The sequence below is a fragment of the Panicum hallii genome, chromosome 3, assembly GCF_002211085.1.
Source record: "Panicum hallii strain FIL2 chromosome 3, PHallii_v3.1, whole genome shotgun sequence".
NCBI lineage: Eukaryota > Viridiplantae > Streptophyta > Magnoliopsida > Poales > Poaceae > Panicum > Panicum hallii.
Genome location: NC_038044.1, coordinates 58,500,297 through 58,522,152, shown reverse-complemented (window position 1 = coordinate 58,522,152; position 21,856 = coordinate 58,500,297). Strand labels below are relative to the sequence as shown.

General features: G+C 49.0%; 1 protein-coding gene and 1 non-coding gene across 2 annotated transcripts; both read left to right on the top strand.

Annotated features, from left to right (window-relative positions):
- Window positions 1–2,898: 2,898 nt before the first annotated feature.
- On the top strand, window positions 2,899–2,981 carry TRNAL-UAA. The gene has a single exon. It is a non-coding gene; the product is annotated as a tRNA-Leu (tRNA).
- Window positions 2,982–16,685: 13,704 nt separating this feature from the next.
- Window positions 16,686–20,502, top strand: LOC112886849 (ent-kaur-16-ene synthase, chloroplastic-like). The gene is made up of 11 exons (XM_025952860.1): window positions 16,686–17,203; window positions 17,307–17,490; window positions 17,570–17,784; window positions 17,872–17,992; window positions 18,396–18,493; window positions 18,593–18,807; window positions 18,880–18,992; window positions 19,078–19,173; window positions 19,317–19,532; window positions 19,613–19,754; window positions 19,856–20,502. Exons 1-11 carry the CDS (start codon window positions 16,714–16,716, stop codon window positions 20,414–20,416), a joined length of 2,451 nt encoding a protein of 816 aa, XP_025808645.1. The 5' UTR covers window positions 16,686–16,713; the 3' UTR covers window positions 20,417–20,502.
- The last annotated feature ends 1,354 nt before the right edge of the window (window positions 20,503–21,856 follow it).

The following is a 21,856-nucleotide window of genomic DNA, read 5'->3' as shown; positions in this document are numbered from 1 at the left end:
GCCGTGGCAGCCGCGAGGAGTAACAAGCAGAGGGTTCTGGAGATGGAGAAGGAGTTGGTGGAGGTGAGGAAGCGGCGGCGGCTGCAGTCGCCCGCACGCAAGGAGGGTGGGAGAGACCGAGAGAGGTGGGAAGAAGAAGAGACGGGAGAAGAGATGCCGACTTACGAGCAGGGTCCACATGTCAGATGGAACATCTCATTGTCTACATCCAGCTCGGCACGTCACGTGTAGAAAACCACTCTGCAAAATTAGGAAAGGGTTCTAAGTGAATGGTTTTGTAAATTAAGGGGGTTAAATATCTGATTTTATAGTTTGGAGGATGAAGTGTTCCGACCATAATAGTTCAGAGGGTTACGTAGATTTCTTCATGCAAACTGTGGTCACTGCGTTACGGAAAGCATGGTGTTGTTTTCTTTTCTGATGCCCTATACTACTTAATTTCAAAGACTTAATAACCAAATTACTATAATAGATTTTATTTTTCCCCTCATACAGTCATTCTAGTAAGACTATCTCCCCTAATATGTGGTAATGGATTTTGATGTCATTGTAGGAATAAAGACCATTATTTCCAAAATGTAACCCCTAATTTGCAGGCTGCTACAATATAATAAAACATATCCATCGCATCACAATAGGGTAAAATGGCCTACGACGACTTTGCCTTGTAACGATAAATTGCAATTTATAAAACATTTTTTTTGCAAGAAATGACCTCTTTTCTCTCCTCCCCAATACCTAAAATCATGCATGCCAATGCATAACACAACCTATAAAATGGCTAATATGGACCGATGTATCTGCCCTAAATGTGCCCTAAAATGGCTAAGATGGAGACATTGATGAAGATATTAGGCATAGAATTTCAGCCGGTTGGTTGAAGTGGCGGTAGGCTTCTGGCGTCCTCTGTGATAAGAAGGTGCCACAAAGACTAAAAAGTAAGTTCTATAGGACGGCGATTCGCCCGGCGATGCTATACGGTGCTGAATGTTGGCCTCCAAAAAGGCAACATGTCCAGCAACTGAGTGTAGCAGAGATGCGTATGTTGTGTTGGTTCTGCGGGCATACAAGAAGGGATAGAGTCCAGAACGAAGAGATTCGAGATAGGGTCGGGGTGGCACCTATCGAGGAGAAGTTGATTCAACATCGGTTGAGATGGTTTGGACATGTACAACGGAGGCCTCCCGAGGCGCCGGTGCGTAGTGAAGTTTTAAAACGGGGCGATAATGTAAGGAGAGGTAGAGGTAGACCTAGACTAACTTGGGACGAGACGGTCAAGAGAGACCTTAAGGAGTGGAATATCGCTATGGAATTAGCTATGGATAGGAGGGCTTGGAGATTAGCAATTAACGTACCTGAAAACCTTTGTTACTTTTTGTTTAACGCCTAATTTTTCCTTTGGCTTGTACCCTTTTTGTGTTATTTTTGTTTTCTATGGGTTTCATCTCTAGCCTACCCCAACTTGCTTGGGAAAAAAGGCTAAATTGTTGTTGTTGTTGTGTAACAATTGTGCACCCTAACCTTGACTAGAACATCTTTTAATTCTCTGTTGGTCTTTCGTACTGGATAGTGAAGTGAGGGGAGTGCTATAATCATTTGACCGTCTTTTGCTTGGCATAAGACCGGGTTAATCCCTATAACTCTAAAGAAATTCCTAATCTACCAGAGCCAACAGCATAGCACACAACAAAGGAATACTTCACAAAATCTATGGCCATTGAAAATTTTTGCTACATGGGTGCTACCTAGCGGCTTAGTGAAATACTAATATCAAGATCATCCATAAGTAGGGTCAACACTAGCTGTGATAAGATAAAAACAAGACAAAGTTGTTAAGTAGAATCTAACTCTAATGGAAGATCAACTCTAAAGGTAGTGACAAAAAGTGTTTATGAGAGCTTGTAGAGAAATACTTAGAAATTTATAAAAAGAATCACACTTAGTTGGATGGAGATACTTTCTATAGTAAATTGTGGATCTCGATGACATTTACAACTTTATAGTTAGATAAATTTTAAATTTGAAATCATTTAGATGTGCAGATAATTATACAAAGTTTTAGCAAATAAGGGTTAGAGAAAATAAAACTATCAATTGCTGTCAACAATGAGGGACCTGCGCACGTGTGTATTTCACGCAAGAATTGTGACGTCTGCTGTCCTGGCAACTCTATTTCCCTACCTCTCTCCTACTCCCGTGATTCGTCCTCACTTGTAATACTCGGTGGTTGTCTTTGGAGTCTTTTCATCATCCCCAAGAGGCCAAGATCATCTAACTTCACCTTCTCCCCTACAAACCAACCTGATTAGCTGAATGGCTGCGCCTTGTGGCAAGGATTGTGGGGGGCCTAATCTTCTGGGTACATTTTATGGTGGGACATGATACACTCCACTGGCTAGTCAGTTTTATTTGCATCAGACACAAATAGTGTTTTGTTCAAAGGTGGCTTACATTGAGCAGAGCAGTGACTATAATTTGTCACTCCTCTCCTGAACCTCATTCTTCTTTAGGTTATACTGCATCCTAGTTGTAAGTTTAACAAAAGTGTATTCCCCCTATTCAAAGGAGTCAAGGACACGTTTGTACCAAAATATTCCCTCCGTCCTATGATATAATATAAGGTATTTTAATATTTTTATGATAGATTAAGGAGATGAGAAAATGACGCATGTACCTCTATTTAATGCCTTGTTTGATTGTCATCTCGATGATTTTATGGTAGGTTGGGAATAGTTAGTTTTAAAATATTCTAGAATATTTTATTTAGGTATAAATTTTAAAATCTCTAATACCTTTTATTTCAGGAGGGAGGGAGTATGCAGTGATTGACGCCCTAGCTAAAGGACAGAAAAATTTATACTATTAATAAATCTAATTGTAGACGATAGAACATCGCGGGCTGGTTTGCCCGAGTGGTTAAGGGGGAAGACTTAAGATCTTCTGCACTCAAGTGCGCGTGGGTTCGAACCCCACAGCCAGCAATGTTTTTTAACGTTCTCTGTTTTCTCACTAAAACCCATCTCTTCTCTGTTTTCTTTTTATTTTTAAAAAGCTTTTTGTTGTGTTATCACTAAAATCCTTCTCTTTCAAATTTTCTACACCAAGAAATTTCTTTATTTTATTTTTAATATTTTTAACTTTTGTTGTTTTCACACTAAAATCCTTTTCTTCTCTATTTTTATTTTTAAATTATTTTGCTATGTTCTGACTATCTTTTTTTTGCTTTTTAAAAATAAAAGTATTAATTTTACATATTACAGTATAGTCTCTCCAAGACTATGCAACGTGAAGTTTTCATGTAGCTATAAAGTTCTTGCAAATGGTCAAAGTTTTGGAGTATTGCGGCTAAAATATCGATTTCAAGGGTTCTTACTTCCTAGAGTATGCAACGTAGACACTGAGCGTTGCCATGTAGCCAAAGTCTTTGGCGCTCAATGCCTAATTCATCATACCGACGTAAAAGAAAGATATAATACATCACCGCTTCTTGGTCCAGTATTTATTAACTTTGTAAAATCTTGTTTCAAAATGTACTTGGGTGCATGTGATGCTTTAGAGTTATGTGTGTTTACGATTTCATCCTTATATAAAACCTGTTTTGATTGAGCACGGGATTAAGGAATGGTAGAATTGTGCGGGTGTTTACTGATGAGTAATGAAGTTATAAGACTAACGGGGAACAAAAGTGCAAAAACATCACTAAAGCTGCATGCAAGCCTTGCATATATTTTCAAGCATGATGGTTGATGTCTAAATTTATGTATTATCTTGTTTCAAGCACAAGAGTTTCTTTTTTTTTCTTCGCGAAGCACAGCGATGTAACGCTCATATAAATGTATGCAAAATTATTCCTATGATCACCTCTTAGAGAATAAATCTCGAACCCGGGTGAACAGGTTCCACCTTATTACCAGCCAAGTTACGCTCAATTTCAAATAGGAGCATCTCTCCATTTTAGAGCTGGTGCATTCCCAGCTCATTGCGCATATCCACGTCGCCCCGTTAACCCGCAAGCCGTCCGATCCGCGGTGCTCGCGAAACTAATCGTCCGATGCGGGTCGATTCGGATCCTCTGCCCGCCTCACCGAGAACCCGAAGTCTCGCGATCTCTCTTGGCCCATTAGCCCGTCACACCGAAATTCTCTTCGTTTTGCTCCTCTGCTCCTCCCTCTCCGCTGCTTTCTGTCCACGCCGCGGCGGGCATGGACCTGCGTTGGCGTGGTGGCATCCACTCAATCCCTTCGTGGTCAACCGGCGACAGCGACGTCCTCGGTCATGTCTTTCCAGAGGTTCGTTTTCGGCGCCATACACTTGCATTACACATGTTCGACGAAATGCCTAAAAGAGGCAGCAATGCAAGTCCCACGCATTCCATGTAGACTGTTGCAATTATCCCTAGCAGATCGTCTTGTCTAGGTAATGTGTCCCCCTAAAATTCTGATACATGCGGGCACGGATAGGGAGGCGGGCAATGTGCTGGCCATGTTTATGTTATTATGGAAGGCAAAGGTCAGCGCCGGCACTGCAAAGTAGCAGAGATGCATAGTGTGCCACCGCACGAGCTTGTATGGCGCAACCAGGCCGCATTGCTGTCGATGCACGAGGGGATATTTAGCTAGCAGTAGCAGTAGGTTACAGAATGAACCGTACTAATTGCTTCTCTGCATTATTTCTTCTTGCTTTCCTTTTTCCTCTTGTCTTGCATGCTTAGAAAAGATCAAGATTGAATATATTGGAAGCAAAACGAGTTGTGGCCATGGCAAAACCAAATAGGGAGGAAGGAAGAGTGCAGGAACTGAAGAAGGTTACAGGATTGTCTCATGTTGCTTTTTGCAAGCACATTAATTACTTGTTTCCTGCCTTTTCATATTAACCTTTTGTTCTCTGCATCTGGTTTGCAAGCACTTAATATCGTTCAATAAGTAAAAGAAAATCCCATGTTGTTATGTTGCTCAAAAATTTCTTTCTTTAATTTCGAATCACCAGATCAAATATTTGATTGTGGCATTAACTAAAACTCTGAACTTCTGTTTCTGAAATTTGGCTCATTTATGCAATTTTGCCAGTTTGTGATTTGAAGATGACACCATGATTTAAAACCTTGAATTTCCATTCTAGAATTAGGCGCAATTCCATGATATGAACCTTCATGTCTACATTTTGCTAATAACATGATCTGTCTGTAAAGTTTTTCTTTATTTGCCAATACCAAGCGGCTATTACATATAATCCTGTGATGAACACATCATGCTATTGCACCTAAAATGGTCATATGAGCAATAAGCTGCAGAAAAAAAAACTCAAAGGAAATCTTCTTGCATGACATATTGAACCTTTACTCTTGCTTTCTCTATTCCTGGCTCAAAGACTTTGGTTCTATTTTTCCAATGAGTACGGGTTAACTGTTGTTTTTTTGTTTTTTTATGGATGAACTGAATCTTACTGGAGTGTATTGGTATGAAGATATGTTAGGATTGTTTTTGTAGTTAATGTAGTATTAGTAGATATAAAGTGTAATTAATCATGTTGTAGTGTGTTGTTTTCTTGGGTACCTTCAACTTAGGTAGTAGCTAATGCATAACATTCTTTCTGGTGTAGGCGCATAGCCATGCCAACGTACACATGTTTCAAACCTTTGAATTCTACTTCTCTCGGAAGGGAAAGCAATGGGAACACCAGTTCAACACTGCGTATGGAGATTTTGAAGGTCTCCATCTGTTCCTCCGCTCACTCATCCTGTCATCCAGTACAAAACACTGAAGCAAACATGCCTTACCAACTTGATTCAGTTTTAGTTGCTCGACTTTCACGCAATATCCATGAAAACCTCACATTCTGCTTGTGTTTCAATGCGAAGCTCACCGTGGCTGGGAAACTTGAAAGCTTTAAGCTCCTCTGCGACAATTTCAGCGCTCTATACATGTAAGAGCACGGGAAGTTAGTTGCCAGCTTACTTAACCATATCTATGTTGAATGATTATTCAAACGCATATTGGGCTGTGTGCAGTTTACAGTAAAGTGTCACACATCATCACGCCATCCGCAGAGGCCAAGGAGCGATCTAAAGGGCTGTTTGCTTTGTGGCCTAGGACACCGCACTGTGCCTAAGGTGCGGCGGCCGATTCGGCCGCCACACCTGCGGCGCAGGATGTGCGGCGCGGTGTGGCACGGTAGGCCACTAACCAAACAGCCCCAAACCCTGCCATGCTCGTAAGTAGTCCTCGTGGCTCGCAGAATCACATGGCAAGCACCAGGCCACAGCAGCGTTTGTCCGCACAACGCACAAAATGCGGCAAGGCGGCCGTAGCTCGCACACACGGCATCCGTCCTCCCTGCCTCGCACGTCAGTGTGCCTTGCCTGGCCACCCAGACAAGCCGCTCGCAGCCGCTGGCCTGTGGCATGCCGTAGTACCGCGCTCTTACAACCGTTACTAGCCTCCGGCGCCCAGATCAGGCCGCCACCGCCATGGCCAGCCGTGGGGCGCCTGTGTAGGCCGCTCCGCTCCACGCAAATGCGCCTCCAATTTGATCCGCTGGAGTCTTCAACGCTTTGATCTCGCGCAGTTTGGTGGTTCACGGATCCCACAGCCACTGTCACCCATCACCAACTAGGGTTGGCCGTCAGATAAGTTTAGAGCTCATTGCCTGAACAGAAAAAGAAACTGGATCTTATTAGGTCGGAATATACGCCACCAGATACCAGGTCTGCTCACTCGTGGTAGACATACAGTTAAAAAACATAGTAAATGAAAATTCAATTTATCTAACCTTACTTTTCCCTTAATAATTCAATCAGCTCACAGGCCCAATGGGCGCGCCAATAGGCGCGCTAAATTTCTAGTTGTATATTACTTTCATCACACTCATGTTCCCTATCATCCTCTTTAAATCTCAAATCTCAAATCTTCATTCCTAGTCAAAATACACAGTTTCAAAAATGTAGTATTTCTTTGTCTCAGTAGTCACTCTAAACAATGAAGGGTACAGTAGCATGAACAAAGGCAGGCAGCGCATTACAAGGGACCTCATGTAAATGATGGAAATATCTTTCCATATATTATCTAAACATATAGTTAATTGCGTGAAGTTCCTGTTCTTTAGTGTTTGGAAAGAAACTACAACGAAAAAGATGTTGATCCAGGCGGATCGATGCTGAATGCCACCTGAAAAATCGCACTGAGCACCGCTGCCCATGCAACCAACTTGAACAGCAGCGGGCAAGAAGCATATAGGAATCATATAGAAATTAACTTGCTTGGCACACTAGGTGCTTCATCAACCTGACTAGCTTCATATAAAACAGTATCAGGTAAATTTAAAGTACTGGTACAACTACTTGCCAAACGGAAGGCAATATAACAGATCGAGGTTGAAACTCGCAAATTAAACTGGTATTTTGACACAAACACACACCAAAAAAAAGGGTGCGCATACAGACGCAAACGAGGTGGAGGACACATTTGCCGCTCAGGCTACTGACAAGATCGACATTAACTGGACAGGTTCAGAATTGTTCGGACAAATAAAGACGTCAACAGTTCAATACATGAGTAAAGAAATGGAAAATTGACAGAGGTGCATCAACTGTTCAGATACAATTGCACATTGTGGATGGATAAATCAAGGACTTAGTATATGCAGTGGCATCAAAGAGATTACCATGTTTTTATCAAAGCAGGCCGGTTTCGATTCTGGGCAAGCTGGTCCTCCACGTCTTCCACGAACGCTTCCTTGTCCCTTAAGGTGTTGAAGCCCAGCTCAAATTTCTTGAGGCTTGGTAGGGATGCTAGCCCAGAAAACAACCCAGCATTGCTTATTCCACTGTAACAGTCCATAAATTCCAGCATCTCAAGCTTAGGTGCTGCTCCTTCTTTAAACTGCACAGATTCGACGTTGATCTCACCTTCGTCGTCTGTGCATCTCTGTGCGCTACCCAGGTGCAGCGCCACTAGACTAGGGAATGCCTGCGGTAGGAAATCTAGATGGAGCCCTTGAACGTCAAATGTAAAACCCCATAGTTGTAGGATGGCTAGGTATGGTAGGTTGCCAAGGAATTGCATGGTGCCATCAGAATCCAATAGACTCGTATCATATAGGCCCATCTTCACAAGATTCCGGAGGTGCATGATCCATGCCGGCAATTTGACCAGATTGCCGCACAGCCTGAGGCTGCGGAGGTCATTGGGAGGCGAGAGTATACGTCACCCAAACAGCCATGTAAACTACCTACCACTGCCAATGATTCCAGGCCGCGGAGAACCAAAAGAGTGAAACAGAACTCATGGCAATTTTTCTTGCTGATACCTTCGACCTTCAACTTGGTCAGTTGCGTGAGACTTTTTATTTCCTTTAGGGTGTTCCCACCACTCACTACTAGAAAACGGTCTATCGGTACCAGCATGTTAGTGCCGGTCAAGAACGAGCCGGCACTAACGTGCCTCAACAGTATAAGGCGGGCACGTTAGTGCCGGCTAGAAATACCAGCCGGCACTAACGTGCCAATTCCCGCGCGGATGGTACACGTTAGTGCCGGCTGGTAACACTAGCCGGCACTAACTTGTCCATCTGACGTGAGATGGACAAGTTAGTGCCGGCTGGTAACACTAGCCGGCACTAACTTGAGCAAGTTAGTGCCGGCTGGTAACACTAGCCGGCACTAACTTGTCCATCTGACGTCACGTGGGCGCGTTAGTGCCGGCTGGTAACACTAGCCGGCACTAACCGCGCCATCCCCTCAACAAATTAGCCCCTTCGCCCATTCAGATCGACGATGTCGCCCCAACTTACCTGCCGCCCCGACGTCCTCGCGCCATTGCTGCCGCCGCCCGAAGCTCCGGCCGCCGCGCACGTCGTCGTCCTTGCGCGCGGCCCCTTCCGCGCAGCCCGGCCGCCCGGCTGCCCCTGCCGCCTCGGGGTCCTCGCGCCACTGCTCCGCGTCCTCGCGCCCCATTGCTGCCGCCGCCCGAAGCTCCGGCCGCGGCACACCTCGTCGTCCTCGCGCGCGGCCCGTTCCGCGCAGCCCGGCCGCCCGGCTGCCCCTGCCGCCTCGAGGTCCTCGCGCCACTGCTCCGCGTCCTCGCGCCCCATTGCTGCCGCCGCCCGAAGCTCCGGCCCCCACCGTCGACCCCTCCCTCCGGACCTCCACCTCGCCCTCCGATCGCAAAAACGGATTCGAGGTGAGCACATCAACTTGCAAAAGCATCTGGTTAATTGCACATCAATAATGTTTTGATGCTTCTGTACTTATTTCCATGTCTGGTCTGCTAAGTTTTGATAAAATTATACTGTCTCCTGCCATTCGCATGTAATTTTTGTTTGAAAAGTTGCTAAGTGCTGAGACTTGCAATGACTAGGAAGCTAGCAGCAATGCAGCATGCTGAACAATGGTTTCTAGGGGGTTGATATTTGCACACGTTAGTGCCGGCTGGAATAACGGACCGGCACTAACACGTGCCATTTAGTGCCGGTCAATATAGCCGGCACTAACGACTGTCACGTTAGTGCCGGCCATTTAGTGCCGGTCACAGGGACCGGCACTAAAGCTCCCTGTGACCGGCACTGATGTGCCTTTCTCCGGCAGTGACTGATGTCCACTTCACCTAGTGTGCGCAAGGCCTTCAGATTCCTCGCACCTCTCGGCAAAGAAATACCACTTGAAAAAGGCCTCGCTAAGGCAGGCATCATGACACACCAACATTCAGCACACGTATCACGCCAGGTCTCCGTAGTAGGCTGATGTGCGCAGAATGTTGCATACTTTCTGTCAGTACGTACAGACAGTGGTACCTTCTACTAGTGTGTTCAGCTCGAGGGGCGCGAGGTTATCCGTAACCTTGCGCTAAGCATCTGGGTAACAGGGCGTACGGCCCAGGCCTGATGACTGGGGGACGGTCTCCGGATCTCCCCCCACGCACTAGCAGGTCCGGCGCTTCCACGTGCCCGCAAGGACGATGTGCTCAGGAACAGCTACCACGGGTCCGGACCACCGCGAGATGGTCTTGGGCCCCCACGTGTGGAAGCCGGGCCCCCCAGGAGCCTGAGTGCCAGGGCCAGCCAAGGGGCCGGACCTCCCATCCCCGGAGGGATGGGAGGTCCGATGCCGCCACGTACCCCTGAGGAAGCGGCCGCTAAACCAGCACCGCCACGTGTCCGGTGGATTCCAGCCTTCTGCGAGAAGCTAGCCCAACTACCGCATTAAATGTGGGTGGTTGGGGTGCGCGTGCCTGAGACAGGGCATGGGCTGCCCTCTAACACGTTGGGCAGGTATGACTGACATCACGGTAAGCCCGCCAGATACCGAGGCAGCATGTCATGTCACAGCGCTGCGTGCGTGGGCGAGGGGCGTATGGTCACATCATAGTGCCGCGCGCGTGGGCGAAGGGTTATTATGACCTGCTACAGGAAGGCTACAGCATGCGCTGCTACAGTGCGCAAAGGCTACAGCATGGCAGGTCAGTATAGCCCCTTCGCCTGTCAGCAGGAACTAACTCTATAGCGACGGCACGACTCCCTCTACGCATGTCAGCGCCAGCAGACCCTATGCTAACAGGACGGCACAGGAACATATCGTGATGGAGGATACACACGAAGGCTGATGAGGAAGATCTCAGGATCTGAGGTATTTAAGGCTCCAATATATACGTTATTTAATATATCGCCGGGTCCACCTGTCGGGACCCCACTCAGTGTACACGCTCCCCTTGAGCCTATAAAAGGGAGAGCGCACACGTTAGAACACAAGCTTTTCACACACACAAGTTCCACGAACATAGAAGTTCTCACAAACAATACAACACACAGTGGATGTAGGATTTTACGCTCCGGCGGCCTGAACTACTCTAAACCCTTGTGTGCTTACCGTGTTCATACGCCTCTAGATCGAACATTCCTTAACTTGCCCCAAACTCATCCTAAACTAGAATTAGACGGGTGCACTCCGCCACCCGGCTGGAGAAATTCTCCGACATTTGGCGCGCCAGGTAGGGGTAGGTTTGGTTTGCACTTGATCAAGGCTCAAGGCCACAATGCCACGGGTAGTCGAGCACCATGACCACCTGATGGGGGAGGAAGTGGCGTCGTCTGCGCCGCATGCCTCTCGCTGTCCACCGTCGAGGGTTGTGGCGCGCGTTGCGCCACAGCGTGCTGCGGAGCAGGCCTCCAATGTGGGTACGTGTGCCCAATGTGGATCATCTTCGTGAGAAAATCTTACAGGAAGCTCATAACTCAGCTTATTCTATCCATCTGGGTAGTACCAAGATGTATCATGATCTGAAGGAGAGATATTGGTGGTATGGCATGAAGCGTGATGTTGCAGCTCATGTGGCATTGTGTGATGTATGCCAGAGGGTCAAGGCAGAACATCAGAGACTAGACGATTTGTTACAACCATTGAAGGTGCCAGAATGGAAATGGGAAGAGATTGGTATGGATTTCATCGTGGGATTGCCACGCATATGAGATGGATATGATTCCATATGGGTTATAGTGGATCGATTGACCAAGGGAGCTCACTTTATACCGGTGAAGACTACTTACACAGGGGCACGATTAGCGGAGTTATACATCTCTCGGATTGTATGCTTGCATGGGGTACCTAAGAAGATAGTGTCAGATAGAGGTACTCAGTTCACATCTCGGTTTTGGCAGAAGTTGCATGAGTCAATAGACACAAAGTTGAATTTCAGCTCCGCTTATCATCCACAAACTGATGGGCAGACAGAAAGGACCAACCAAATGTTAGAAGATATGCTTAGGGCTTGTGCCCTAAAATATGGAGGCAGTTGGGATAAGAGTTTACCATTCGCAGAGTTCTCTTACAACAACAGTTACCATGCCAGTTTGAAGATGGCACCGTTTGAGGCATTGTATGGGAATTGCATGACTCCGTTGTATTGGAGTGAGACAGGCGAAAGTCAGTTGTTCGGGCCTGAGATCATTAAAGAGGCCGAAAGACAGGTACAGGTTCTCCGTGAGAATTTGAAGGTGGGTCAGTCGAGGCAGAAAATTTATGCAGATACTCGACGATGAGAGTTGACTTTTGAGGAAGGAGACTATGTGTCACCTATCAGAGGTTTGCGCAGATTCAAGGTCAAAGGGAAGTTGTCGCCTCGTTACGCTGGCCCGTTCAGAATTTCAGAACGGAAAGGCGAGGTAGCTTACCAGCTAGAGCTACCTGCGCGACTGTCAGACGTGCACAACATGTTTCACATATCACAGTTGAATAAGTATTTGAGGGTACCAGAGGAAAGTTGCCACTGGAGGAGCTGGATGTGCAGGATGATTTGACTTACACGAAACATCAGATCAAAATACTGGACACGGTAGAGAGAATCACCCGGACTAAGAGGATACGAATGTGTAGGGTTCAGTGGAGCCACCATGAAGAGGATGAGGCTACATGGGAACGAGAGGACGAGTTACAGGCAGAATTTTTCCAGCTCTTTGCTAGCCCAACTGAATCTCGAGGATGAGATTCCTTTTAAGGGGGGTAGGTTTTGTAACACCCTAATTTTGAAATTACAAAGCTTAATTAAATTTTGCTAAGAGTACTCTTAGACCCTAAGGGTTTTATCTCCTCATCTTGGATTTTAGAGCATTTATCATGAAATAAAAGCAATTTAATAAACTATAAAAAACAAATATAAGGGACTATAGGATTTGTGCATTTCATGCCCATTGCATTGTTTTATTGTTTGCCTTCTATTTGAATTTAAATTTCACATTCAATTCAAATGTATTTGAAAAGCATTTCTTTTTTCCTCTCTTTTCCTAGTTGGGCCGGCCCATCCTTCTTTTTCTTTTTCCCTCTTTCTTTCTCTCCTTGCGGCCCAGCCCAACCGGCCCTCTCTTCTCTCCCGCACGGCCCAGCCTAGGCGGCCTTTCCTTCCTTTCTTTCCTTTCCTCCGCGCGGCCCAACAACGCCCCGGCCCAGGCCACACCGCGCGCTGGCCTTTCCCTTCCCCCGGCCCACCTCCACCACGTGGGCTGCTCTTCTCTCTTTTCCCTCCTTCTCCCGCTGACTGCCAGGGCCCACCCGCTAGGGTCATCCCCGACCTCGAGCAAGGCTCGGGATCGAGGCCGAGTCCGACCCCGGTGCTGTGGCGTTCTGCCACGCGCCGCCTCGGGCCCGCACGCCCAGGAGCCTCAACCGCCCCTGTTTAAGGCCCCGACCCGTGCCCTAACTATCCCAAGCCGCAGTCGCTGCCTCTGCCCGCGAAGCCCTAGCACCGAGGTCTCCGCCGTCGCCATTGCCGCCGCACTTCAGGAACTCGCCGTGCCACCACTCCGCTGCTCCGCGCCAACGAACGAGTGCTCTAGAAGCTTCACATGGTGGTGAGGATGCTCACCCACCGCTTCTCTCCCCCTCTCTTGTTTCCCCGCGCCCGCACGACCTCGTCGTCGATCCCGAGCCGCCGCTTGCCGTCGTGCCGCCGCTCCGGCCGATTCTGCCGTCCCCACAAAGCCCTTAGATCGGTTCCTTGCGACGCCCGCTATCTCCCAGTGCGATCCCCGCTCGAAACCGAGGCCGGGAGCGCGTTTATGCGTCTCCCCGGCGATGCGCCGCCGCTCACCGCCGCACACAACCGCTGCCGGCGCCTCGCGCCGCCGCCCCCGCGCCGCCCAGCGTCCTTGGCCGTTAGATCTAGATCCAACAGTTTGAATCTAATCTAACCTGAGTCAATAGGATCCAATACCGGTCAACCCGTGGCCAATTTGCGCTTAAGCCCTCGAGTTTTGTAGGCCCCTGACTTATTCAAAAATAGAACTCGCAGTCCTAAATCCTTCTATTTTATAATCTAACCCCTAAGTCTAAGGTTTAATTATGATCTAGCCCTCGGTTTCTTCAGTCAGAGCTCTTTTAGTTTCAAATCTTCTACAAATAAGCCCCTAGAATCATATTTTAGCCCTACCTTCTCCGTTTTAACTCTATTTTCATCAATTCTTATGCTCACGCGATCCTTAGGACATATGCAGTAGCTTTATTATATTATTTTGCTCTATTCATATTGATTGATGTACTATTTCTTATTTATTGTATTTGTTTGCTTGTATGTATTTGTGTGTTACGATAGATGATACGCAGTTCGAGGGTCTGCAAGAGCCGAGCTTCGAAGACGTTCCCGAGCAGCCGCAGTTCATTAATGAAGGCAAGTGGTCCTTGATCATACTTCAGTCCCAATATATTTATAAATACACATAATTACTTTATATGCATGCATGTGTCTAGAATACGATGGATCCCAAACTAAGGATGTGCCCAGTTTCTTTTGAACTTTCTTGATTAAACCTGGGTTATTATATTTATGTTGTAACTACGCTAGTTTCTATTACTTAGATTTTGGTTCGATAATCTAAAAATCATGTTACACTAGTTTACACATGTTATAGAATACTTTATTGATGGTAATTAAGATCATTATATTAATTGGAATATGGACAACCACCCAGAAAAACAGTGCAATCACGATACTACATGGCTCTGGTCTTGGCTAATTAATTAGAAACTTTAGCTTATGATAATCTTACCAAAAGGGCAAGAGGGGTTGCATCGTCGGGGTATAGCTCGGTCCTCTTGAGGCATATTGATATATGTGGTCCTTGACTAAGGCGTTTCCTCATTAGGGAGGGTTATGACTACTTTGACTTGAAATTTTAGCGGATTGTCATAAGTTAGGGAATCTTATAAAGGCCTTGTAGTGAATCCCTGTCATTCACTTTGGAAGTGTTTAAGGGCCTTGCAAACCCGGGCATCAAGGAAAACACGAATTGTGGGTAAAGTGTCCAACCTCTGCAGAGTGAAAACTGATATATCAAACGTGCTCACGGTTAAGAGCGGCTTGGACACTCACATGAAAATTAAACTTAAACATGATCTAAATCGATGTTCCTTATTCATTTATTTATTTATATTGTGGATTATTTATCTCTGAAATTTTGATTAAGGGTTGGTATATACTTACACTTAGTTAATGCTTGCTTAATAAAACTTGATCAACTAAAAATACTTATCGCAGTCAAATCATGTCAGGTTTTCCTTGATTATAGGCTTGCATGTCATATAATTTACTCCACTTGCTGAGTACCAACCGTAAGTGTACTCACACTTACTTTATTAAAAATAATGCTGCTCAGAACAAGATAATTGTCTGATCCCTAAAGATTTCGAAGAATACTAAGCGTATGTCTCCCAGTTATCTGCCTGTGAAGTTGAAGTCCGCTGCTAGTTATTGATGTTTATTTATTTATTTAAGATTAAGACTGTTGGTCATGTAATAAAAGTACTATTACACTCTATTTCGTTAATGGATTGTTTCGGGTACTCACTTGTGACGGCTACTGTATGTGCGAAACTTGATATTGGCGCACATATAGGATGCATCTGATTACCTTTTCTAAACCGGGTGTGACATTGTCTCACTATTTAAGGACAAATGTGCAGCTAGTCTGTTACTTTGAAGCCAGTCTTTTAGAAAAGTTGGAAAAGCCAACCGAACATAACTATCGTGACCGGGACTTTGTGACCGGTGAGGCGGGAACACGGTACATCTTCCAGCCAGTTTTCTGCATGGTTTCCGTGCATGCGTAGAATGCATGTATGTGCATCTAAACGAGTTCTCTTTCCAAGACCACATGTAGAAGAAAAGATCCAACCATAATTCAAGTCCAAACATGTGCCCGTCGATAGATTGTCCGATTGGCCGTTGTGCAGGTCTTTCGTCCACATATTCTGATATACATACTCTAAAATGGAAATATATGACTGGATGTCACAGGTTTATGAGCCACAAGCAGTATCCGAATTACAAAATTTTGAAAGTCATAGTCAAACGACCTCTTCGAACGCTGCTAAAAGAATCCTTCCCCACACATCCCAGTATCCCATCTATTTTTCCCCGGAAAAAGTCCAACTTCTACCCTCCAACAAGCACAATAGTCCGGTTTTCAAAATCTGAACTACAAGATCAGACACCAAAGGCTATTCAATTGTCAAAACTCAAAAAATTCAGTCATTGATTGGTTCCAAAGGTGTCTTTCCATTTTATAAAAATAAAATAAATTCCGGTTAAATATAAAATATTCAAAACTAACTCACTTGAAATTTCAAAATACGAAACTGGTACCAATCATTTTTCTAAAAATATAATCTATTTTGTTGTAGGCGCCCCTGAGAAAGCACCATCCGAGGTGGAGACCTTATTCCGAGGCGAAGTTGTTCGTCGAGCCTGTCTCGGAAAAAAGGAAAAAAAATCAGGCCCAGCAAGGCAGCAACGAGTACTGTTGGATGCTTAGTCAACCGTGTGCGCATGCTGGTCACCACACGTGCTTCAAGTCTGGGCTGACTTACTGTACAAGACGTGATGAGTACGTGGTGGGTTAGTTGACGCCCGCCCGTATAGATGCTCACCAAGACTTTGACGTTACAAAAAGAAATCCTCCGAAGTTGCATAGGAACTAGCTGAAAAATCATCAAACGACGCGGCGACCAGTATCTTGGAGCCTCTCCATGTTCGATTCAGTGCGAGAGAGAACATCAGAAACAGTGAGACGGTGAGAGCTTAGATTCCGCCCGTCATCTTTCGCATTTTTCTCTTCTCGCCATCGTCATCTCGGCTCTACAAAACGTAGCATCCTCGTCGTCCCCGAAGCATCGACCTCTGCAGCTTAGTCTGAACTCTTTGACTTTTAGCGAGAGCTGTGCGTGCAGTGGCGGCCATGACGCCGTTGGGGCTCGCCCTCGCCGCGCCTCATCTCGCCCTGTTTGGGCACCGGTCCCCCGCTGCTCCTCGACCTCGATGGGGAGTGGCGCGGGCGCCGCCGCAGAGCCACCGCTGTCGCCGCAAGCCTCAGCTGTCGGTGCAGCCGCGCGCGCGGCGGACCGGCTCGCACGCCGCGGGAGTGCTGGAGCGGGGTAATAAGCAGGAGGACAGGGCGGCGGCGATCAGGGAGCGACTCCTGAGCGGCGAGGCGCCGACGCCGTCGGCGTACGACACGGCGTGGGTCGCGATGGTGCCGGCGGCGGCGGGGTCCCCTCCGTCGCCGCGGTACCCGGGGTGCGTGGACTGGATCCTGCGGAGCCAGCGACGGGACGACGGGTCGTGGGGGGCCGGCGACCCCTCGCTGCGCAAGGACGCGCTCTCGTCCACGCTGGCGTGCGTCCTCGCGCTCACGACGTGGGGCGTCGGCGGCGACGCCGTCGCGAAAGGTATTCGTTCCCGCCGGCCGCCGGCGCTGTCGTCGTCCTCATCTTTACACGCGCCGGCCGGACTCGATCTCACGCTCGCTCGCCGCCGACGGCGCCGTTGCAGGGCTCCGTTTCATCGGGCGCAACTGGTCCTGCGTGACGGACGACAGCTGCGCCGCGCCGGCCGGGTTCGACGTCATCTTCCCCGGCATGGTCGCGCGTGCCATCGACATGGGGCTGGAGATCCCCCTGGTCCGCCAAGCCGACGTCGACGCCGTCCTTCGGCTGCGTGACAGCGAGCTCAGATGGTTCGTCCGTCTCTTCCTCATTGCTATCTGTGTCGTTGCACAGCATTAATAACCTTGTGCTCGATCGCCAACTGAACAGCATGGCTGCTTCTGGAGGCAGCCAAGCTTTCATGGCCTACGTAGCCGAAGGTCTGGGGGACTCACTGGACTGGGACGAGGCGGCGGCGGCGTACCAGAGGAAGAACGGGTCCTTCTTCGACTCGCCGGCCACGACAGCCGCCGCCGCGATCCACAGCCACAATGACAGAGCGCTCGACTACTTGGACTCCGTCGTCGCCAAGTTCGGTAGCGCAGGTGCAAAACAAGCTAAGATCCCACTTCCTAAGAAAGATCAGATTTGTAGCTAGTAACATACATGGCGACGGCCATGACTTGCTGCAGTGCCCACCGTGTATCCTCGGAGCGCCTACTCCCGGCTTCGCATGGTGGACACTCTGGAGAACATGGGCATCTCAAGGAGCTTCTTGTCCGAGATAAACAGCACACTCGACATGATATACAGGTGGCGAAGCTTGTAGCGTGACTGGACTGTCAGTAGACCTGATCATTTATGGTGTCGGGTTTGGATCTGGTAAAAAAACCTTTTGTTTTTTCTTCAACCCGAGAGCCTGATCTGAACTGACTTGACCATTAGGTCAAAATTTTTGGTTGGGTCGGGTTCGGATTGGGCTAGGTAAAATTTGAATTCCTTTTATGTACAAAAGTTTTGGATTTGATTAGATTGGGTTGGATTTTTTCGGGTTAGGGTAAAATAAAATGGTATGTGCTCGGTCCGATTTTTATGACAGGTCGTAAATTTCACCCAAACCCGGTCAACATATTAGTTGGATCGGGTCAGATCAGACTGTTTCGGTGCGGACCGGGTCGGGTGGTCCATGACCAGGGTCTAATTGTTAGATTTGCAGGTCCTGGCTCGCCAACGACGAGGAGATCATGCTGGACATGGCGACATGCGCGATGGCGTTCCGCCTCCTGCGTTTGCACGGGTACGACGTCTCATCCGGTAAGCAAAAGACTCCACCATCTCCTGCTTGGTTTCGGTTAAAATTCCTCGCATTCGGATCGGAATCGCCTGCAGGCTGAAAGCAAAGCTTTTGCGCAGATGGGTTGTCCCAATTCAGCAGCGAGTCCAGTTTCCACGGCTCGATCCAGGGGCACCTCAACGACACTGAGGCCTTGCTGGAGCTGCTGAAAGCCTCGCACGTCCAGATCACGGACGGCGAGCTGATCCTGGAGAGCATCGGCTCCTGGTCGTCCGAGCTCCTGAAGGAACAGCTGCGTTCCGGCAAGATATCAAGAACTGTAGACCCCGTGGAGGTAGCTGCTACCGAATCTCTGTCATCAGGATTCAGAACCCCTTCTCAGTGTGTAGGGTGTTTAATTTTCCAGGTGGAACATGTGCTCAAATTTCCCTTCCACTCCAACGTGGACAGGCTGGAGCACAGGTGGCACATAGAACACTTCAAGGAGCAGGGCTTCCAGATGCTGAAGTCGGCATACCGGTGAGATTGTCACCCTAGATGATATGAATATGATCGTTTAGCATCAATTTTTAGACCGTCGATAATTGATCCGACGTCGGATCAGCACTTGTCACGCAGATGAAGAAATTTTTTCTCTGGCTGTGGATGGGTTCCACTCCGCTCAGGCTATGTACCAAGAGGAGCTTCAATGCGTCGAGAGGTCCGGATCGATCTCCATCAACCCTCCTCCTTATCGCTGCCGTGTCCAGAATCCAACTAAGAGAATATTCCATTCTACAAACCACTGGGGATGAAGCTGATTTAAACTTTTTTTTCTGCTCTATCTCGTTAACGTTTAAATAGGTGGGCCAAAGAGATGAGGCTGGACGAGCTGGACTACGCGAGAGTGATGCCGCTGACCTGCCTCTTCCCGTCCGCTGCCACCATGTTCCCCGCCGAGATGTCCGAGGCCCGCATCGCGGCGGCCAAGACCAACATCCTGGCGACCATTGTCGACGACCTCTTCGACGTCAGGGAGTCGAGGGAGGAGATGGAGAACCTCGTCGCCCTGATCGAAATGCACGTCCTGCAGATAGCCACACCTCATCCTTCACTAGCTGATGCTTCGTTGCTTCCTGAATTCTGATCGGCGTATGCAGGTGGGACGCGTACGAACAAGTCGGCTTCTGCTCGGAGCGCGTGGAGATCGTCTTCCGCGCCGTGTACGACACGAGCAACGACCTCGCGGCGAGGGCCGCGGCGGTGCAGAACCGCAGCGTCATCCACCACATCGCCGAACGGGTAAGCTCCGGAGAACCGTACCGATCATTCCGGCGATCGACGTTTGATCGAGATCGAGATCGAGCCGGCTGATGATGACGCTCTCTCGATTGCATATGCAGTGGGTGGAGATGGCGAGGGTCATGATGGTGGAGGCGGGGTGGCGGATGAGCGGGAGCGCGGCGCCGTCCATGGAGGAGTACATGGCCGCCGCGGAGCCGTCGTTCGGGCTGGGCACCACCGTCCTCACGTTCCTCTTCTTCGTCGGGCCGGAGCTGACGGAGGACGTGGTCCGGGGAGCCGAGTACGCCGAGCTGTTCCGGCACATGAACATCTGCGGCCGCCTCCTGAACGACATCCAGTCGTGCGAGAGGGAGAAGAGGCAGGGGAAGATCAACAGCGTCCTGCTGCTCGCTCGCCAACACGGCGGCTCCGTCGAGGCGGCCAAGGCGGAGGTGAGGAGCGTCATCGCGGCATCCAGGAGGGAGCTGCTGAGGATGCTGGTCCGGGAGGGCGGCGAGGTGCCATGGCAGTGCCGGCGGGAGTTCTGGAACATCTCCAAGGTGGTGCACCTGTTCTACATGGAGGTGGACGGCTACGCGTCGCCCAAGGAGATGATGCGCGCGGCGAACGAGGTGTTGTTCGAGCCGCTGCGGACAGCAGGGAAGCAATATTTTAAATAGCGGGCTTAGGGATTTAGGTGCTGTTTGGATCCAAGGGCAAATGGCAAAAGGGCAAATGGTAAAATTTTTGCTCCGGTCACATCAGATGTTTGGACGCTAATTAGAAGTATTAAATATAGTTTAATTAAAAAACTAATTACATAGATGAGGACTAAATAACGAGACGAATCTATTAAGCCTAATTAATCCATAATTAGCAAAATTACGGTAGCATTTGCCCTTTTGCACTTTGGGGTGTTTGGATCCAAAAATGCAAAAAAAGTGCAAAGGAGCAAAAGTTTTGCACTTTCTCAATCTCTTTTCGTTGGATCCGAACAGGCCCTTACGGCATGACTTTAAGAGAGGGCTACAACAGTTCCACGTCACCTTTCTTCTTATTACGTGAAGCAGAGAGAAACGAAGAGAGAGAAAAGCACGTCGCTAGCTCTGGCGAGAGCCGATAGCACGGCTCCCGACACCAAGTGGGTCCAGCTCGTCTCGTCTCGGTCAGACTCGGTCCCCCTCTCTGCTCGGCGCTGTGGTGCTCCGTCCGCGCTTCCTACCCCCCGTCTCCCTTTCCAACTCCCCTGCCATTGCCACCGTACCAACGCCGGCGAGCTGCTTGGGCCGGCGGACGGCCGGGGTGCGGCCGGCGGCGCGAACAGGGCGGGCAAAGGCGAGAGTGCGGCGGCCGGCGTTTGGCACGGGAGGAAGGGGCGCGTCCGTCGGTGCGGGGCGGCGCGGGGAGGAGGACGAGGTGCGGCCACCGGCGTCCCGCACGGGGAGGGAAGGGATCGGGCGCGAGCGGGTGGAACGCGGCCGTCGACTGGGGGGCGGCTCGGCCGCCGGCACGCTTTGCCGCTAGGGGCGCGGGCGCAGCGAGGCCCACGCAGGGCCACCGGCGCGCCCGCGCCGGCGGAGGCCGAACGCATGGCCGCCGGAGCGCTTGCGGGCGGGCGGGAGCTCGGCACCGCACCCTCGGCCGCGTAGCTCGGCGCCCGCCTGCTGGCTTCTCGTCAGTGGAGCTCGAGCATGCCCGCAAGGTCCCTGGCTCGGGGCGAGCAGGTATCTGGAGCGCACGCGCGGAGATGAGGGCCGCCGGCGCGCGCGGCAACAAGGTAGGAGATAGGCGAGCGGTGTTATCGTCTCAAGCTTGTTTCAATTATCTGTGTCTAGCTGTTTAGTTTGTTAGCATGTCAAGAGTCCATGCATGCATGAGCTCATGATCGGTGTGCAGCCGTGTGTGCGTTGGTGGCGAGAATAGCTCGCGTAGTCCGAGTCCTCCACGTTCTGGACTCGCTCTCGCATTGCGCGTCGTGAGGATTGACGTGGCAATTTCGCGGCGAGAGAAGCGCTCCAACGCTTCTTTTCTTTCGGTTGTAATCTCCAATAAAAAGATAATACAGAGTTAGAAAACGCTGCAATATTTTGGCAACACCGATTCCTTGTGTTCGCGTGTGT